This window comes from Arachis ipaensis, chromosome B5 (assembly GCF_059453495.1).
Source record: "Arachis ipaensis isolate K30076 ecotype BB chromosome B5, ASM5945349v1, whole genome shotgun sequence".
Classification (NCBI taxonomy): Eukaryota; Viridiplantae; Streptophyta; class Magnoliopsida; order Fabales; family Fabaceae; genus Arachis; species Arachis ipaensis.
The window spans coordinates 157,899,868-157,905,534 of NC_142440.1; the positions used below are offsets into that span (position 1 = coordinate 157,899,868).

The 5,667-nt window shown below is 32.8% G+C and overlaps 1 protein-coding gene across 1 annotated transcript; it reads left to right on the plus strand.

Moving 5' to 3' along the window:
- Window positions 1-3,944: 3,944 nt before the first annotated feature.
- LOC148566379 (putative F-box protein At5g55150) lies at window positions 3,945-5,188 on the plus strand. Its single transcript, XM_088488850.1, has one exon. It carries the CDS (start codon window positions 3,974-3,976, stop codon window positions 5,186-5,188), a length of 1,215 nt encoding a protein of 404 aa, XP_088344976.1. The 5' UTR covers window positions 3,945-3,973.
- Window positions 5,189-5,667: the final 479 nt, after the last annotated feature.

A 5,667-nucleotide genomic window follows, 5' to 3' on the forward strand; every position in this document is an offset into this window, starting at 1 on the left:
CCACTTCGAGGTTAGTGAATAAATTTTCTTTTTTTAAACATAGATTAGTCATTCTAATAATGTTAATATAAATCGTGTGGTAGTTAGTTAGAGTATTCTAGTGATGTTAATACAAGTGCATGTTAGAAATAATAAGCTAATAGGTGGTTGGATTTTGATAACTTGAAATGGTACCAAAGAAGGTTGTTTAGGATTGTAGGATATGTTAAATTTTTGAAGTTATTAGTCTTATATTCAACGAAATTTGGTTGATGAGTCACAACTAGAAAATTGCTTAATCCAGACAGATTTAGTCTTTATTACATACGAATTTTTGGTTCATGACAAAATTATCGACGAATTTTGTTGTTCTATAAAAGTCTCGTAAAAAATTATTTACCGACAAATTTTTTTCCGTCTATAAAAGCCTCTGTATGACAATTTATATAGATTAAGTTTAGATTGAGATGTAACTAGATTGAGAATGTTGCAATTATGTAATTTTGAGTTATAATTTATTTAAATATGTCATTTGTTTTCTATTTTATACTTTGCTGAAATTGTTAATTATTTTTATTTAATTTAAAAAAAGTTAATGATTTAAAACTTTTAAATTATAAAATGTTTAATTTAATTTAATCAACTTTTTATTAAATTATAGAATAATATTACGTATTTAAGTTTTTTTTATGAAACTAAGTCAATCAAATTAACAATAAGACTTGAAATAATGTTAGCTATAGATTATTTTTGTTATATTAATAGTAGAATTTTGTCAATAAAAACAAAATTAAATGGACTTTGCACAGATCAAACAATTACAATGTTGCTATAGGCTACCTAATTGCTTACAACTTCTTTCATGAGTTTCTGGAGCTTTGCTCTCCAATGTTGAGTCTAAGAGGTCTATGGACATCCTTGTAGAAGCTCTCAATTCTCCACAAAATCCAAATTTCTCTGAAAAGTTTACTATGAACATCTACTAATTTCCTTTCTTTTTCATTGCTGATTTCCATCCACTAGTAAAATTTACCCTTGCTGTCATGAAGAAGAAGAAACCCAACTTCATTGCTTGGTCAGATGCAGAAAAGTTCAAAAAATTTGGGGACAATCTCAATTCAATTGGTACTTACCTGGTGCGGATGTTCTTGAATTCAACTCATGTGGTTGACGGCAACTCAAGCGCATGGCAATCTCTGCTGCAACAAGTTGCGATAACTCTTTAGATGGCCTGAAAGGAATAGAATATCTGGATTTTTGAGCGCAAACGTCGTAACGGTAGCTTCGATAAAAAAGTTATACCAAGATCTTCTGTGCCACTCTCTCTCTTAGTTCTTATTATTAATATTCACTTTTTTCTCTTAGTAATTAGTAGATGAAATATTTATGAGGTTAGTTGGTAATATCCCTATAAATAGGGTGACTCTTTGTATCATGTATTTTCCACACGACAACTTTACATATATTATTATCTTCTTATTTTGCTATTCTCCCAGAAATTTAACATGGTATCAAAGCCATGGTATCCTCTTTGAAGAGGATAAGCCATTAGTTTTTCGATGAAAGATCACAATGCTTCTTCTTCAAACCCAAATAATCAATCCCCATTGTCTTCTTCCTCTCTAATGTAGAATCATCTTCTAACATAGCACAAGATCCCACTAGCTCTTTTTATATTTATCCTAAGAAAATTCCAACCTCTGTCTTTATCATTCCTATCCTTACTGGCAGTAACTATCACTCTTAGTGTTGATCCTTTTCTACGGCCATCATCTCCAAAAACAAATATAACTTTTTCATTGGTTCTATTCTTTCTCCTCTAAACTGATGATTTTCTGTTTTCAATATGGGGGAGCTTCGCAATAACCTGGTGTTGTCTTGGCTATTTCATTCCCTCTCTCCTTCTATTACCTAAAATTATGGTCATTGAGAGTTGAAACGCGCCTTCACGCGCCTCTCAAAGTTTGTTGTCACCGTCACCTCTTCTTTTTCTCTTCTCTTCTCCTTTTTTTCCTTTCTTCTTCTTCCTCTGTCAAAAAACATCTCCTGTCTGTACATTTTCTTTCTCTCTTTATCTATCTGTTCAATCCGTTGACGTCGTCGACGTCCCCGACGTCTCCTTTCTTCTCTCTTCTTTTTCTTCCTGCTCCTTCCTGGTTGTCTCACTCTCGAACACAGAACTAGAGCAGTAGCCTTGTTTCTCCTTTTCGTCGTGACTAGAATCGTCAGCCTGCCACACATGTGTCTTCCTTCTTCCTCTGCGTCTCGCGCCACACGCCTCTTCTTCAACCATCTCATCAAAATTTATCCAAGTTGGAGATTATTGACCTCTTCCATCCACCAGCTTGCGGAGGCATATTAAAATATTATTAGTGTTGTTAGCAATTGAGATTTAAGTTAGTAATGACCAATAATTAGTAGATGAAATATTTATGAGGTTAGTTGGTAATATCCCTATAAATAAGGTGACTCTTTGTATTATGTATTTTCAACATGACAACTTCACATATATTATTATCTTCTTATTCTGCTCTTCTCCAAAAAATTTAACATTTTGTTCGTTTCTAATGATTATTGAGAGATTCTTTTTGCTTTGTTGAGTCCTTGTAATATGGACACTTGTTCTTTTTATTTCTATTAATGAAATATCATTGATTTTGAAAAAAAAATTATTTTTATTATATTAAATTAATTTAGTTAACAAAAAGATTTGAATGTGTAATAATATTATTCTAAATTTATATTTATCTAAATTTTAAATTTAAATTATCTAAAATAAAAAATTAATAATATGAGAAATTAATTACGGTTAATTTTGTAACTTTTACAAAATATAAATTTAACTATCTTAATTTGAGAGTAATTAATTTTTTATTTTACTATTTGTTTAAATTTTGTTTATTTTTATCTATTTTAAATTAAATATTAATTTTTTAACTTTTTTTAATAAATTAAACACTATCTTTTAGAAACCATATCAATATCAATCAGCAATTGTAAATTAAATCATTTAAAAATTAAAACACATGTATATATCTTTGAGCAACAGAAATCAAACCAAAAGTTTTCTTTACAAATCTTTGAAGGAAACCCCATCTTTGAATAACCGTAATTCAATATTTAAAAATCAATGTTGTGAGAAAACCCCGCGCATAACACCCCCACCCAGCAGAAAACCCAAATCTTCTGTTGGAATTGGAAGAACAGCCAGAACCCATAATCCTTTCTTCTCTTCGAAGAACCGCCACTCTCACACTCATCGCCCAACCCCTTCTCTCCCTTCTCTCTCTGTTGCTGCTACTTGCCGTGGGTCGTCGCTGCTTCTCCCCTCCTCCCCGGCGTCGTTTATGCTTCTCCCCTTCTCGCCGACGTGGAGTCTCTAGTCTCTGCTTCAACCCTCTCAGGTCTCAGTCTCTAACTCTCCCTGATTCTATCTCCCTGACTCTACCCCTCGGAAATTTGAATTTTAGTCTGAACATGCATATGATGTATTGATGATTCTGCTGAATTTTGAGATATTAATGTTTTTAATTTTTATTTGAATTCAATCCGTTCATATTGAATTAATTCTGCTGAGATTAAGTTATAAATTCAATTGTTTAATTTATTAATTTTACTGAGATTGATTTTTAAATTCATTATGTTGTATTTCTTTTGGTGAATTGTTGTTTTACTGTTATTGATTTAAAATAAAATCATTGCCACAATTCTGTATTGAATTTCCTATATGGTTTCATTCATATGATTTGGTTGAATTATGCCTATGATTCTTAGGTTCGATACATGATTTGGTTGAATTATGCTTATGATTCTTCGGTGCAGCACATTTTTTCTAGGATTTGGTTTTGACGATTATTATGAATCCTTTTTCGTGTTTGTAGTTTTATTTGTGGGTGGAGTGAATTGACGTTTACTTTCTACGAATTTTCAAATTCTGTCTTTTTTTTTTTTCAGATCTGACTCTTTGTAACTCAACATAGCTCGAGTCAGAAACATGGACGAGATTAATCGATGGGCAGACATTGATGAAGATTTGTTGAAAGAAATTTCAAAACGGTTCCATGCCTACGATGATTACATCCAGCTTCGATTGGTTTGCAAAGAGTGGAGCTTGAAACTTGCAAAGATTCCCAATGGAAACAAAATTCCGTGGTTATTGTTACCTGACGAAACTGTCAAGAATCATTCCTACGAAGACGAGGAGATTTATCATCTCATGCAATTAGCTGCTGCAGATGATGAAACTCTTGATACTTGCGTCCTTGAAGAGAAAAATATTTACCATATCATGCTGCCAGAGATGCAGTCCTACAACAAGTTAATTCGCGGTTCTGGTCATGGATGGTTGATTGTCGTATCCATATCTGATGGCACTATCCAAATGTTAAATCCATTTACAAATCGTAGATTGGATCTTCCTCCGGTCTCAACTTTTCCTGATATAATTGATTACCAGCCTGATAATCATGGGGATGAATACACACTGTGGGATTTTCGTGACATTAGGAGCACCACGGAAAGAGATAAACTGCATAGACTCCATGTTTGTAAGGTTATTATAAACTCATCTCCTGAGTGTGACATTGAAAATTTTATGGCGTTGGTGATATTCGGACCTAACCGGAGACTGGCCTTTTACAAGCCTGGCAATATGAGATGGGTAGAATTTCCAACAAGAGATAAGAGGTTTGATGATGTAATATTTTTCCAAGAAAAGATATATGCCATAAACAATTACGGGCAGCTATATGAATTTGATACAAAGACAAGAGCAGGGCTTAAGGGAGGAATCCATGAAACCAGACCTCCATCTGAAATTTTCCTAAGCCCTACCAAGCCTAAATATCTTGTTGGGTGCGCCAATGGAAGCTTATTAATGTTAGTAAGACATACAGAGAAAAAGAACGAAGAATATGAAACTTACAAATTTGATATCTATGAGTTAAAAAGAAACAGAAAAGAATGGTCAACGTTAGATAATTTAGGTAACTATATACTAGTGATTGGATTTAATTCTTCTGTTCAAATTCCTGCGCCTTTTCTAAGCAAAGGAAATCAAATTTGGTTTACGGATAACCAAATAGCGGCGCAATCATCATTTTATGATCCTGTTGCTCAAGATATCGGCATCTTCGACTTGGACCATAGAAGTTTCCAGAGAGTATTGTTAGATGTGAATCTCTTTTGTCCTCCTGTTTGGTTATCCTAATTCATACTCCTTAGTCCTTAAGCTTTTGTCCTTGTACTTTAATCTTTCCAAATTTCAAGTCTTTGAATTTGTTTAGACTATCTGTTACATATCCTTAAATATTAGTTCTCCCTGTATGGTGAATACATGTCTCCAAATTATTATGACGCTTTTAGGAGAAAGTTTTATATCTTCAAAAGATATGTCTTCAAAAGTTTTTCTAAGGATTTAATTTATATATCTTCAAAAGTTTTAGCACAACATATCTTTGACCTTTATTTATTGCTTTGGATGTTTGCTTGCAATTGGAGTGTCTCTTCTGGACTTGGACTGGGATTAGCAATGCTCACGGCTTATATTTGTCTTTCATGCATTCCTCTAATTTCAAACATAGTCCACCTGCATTACATTTTTGTAACTCAACACAATAAAAATCCTTAGAAAAGTTTATTTTTGCTGCAATAATTGTCTCCTCATGCAAATAAGGCTAGATGATGCAA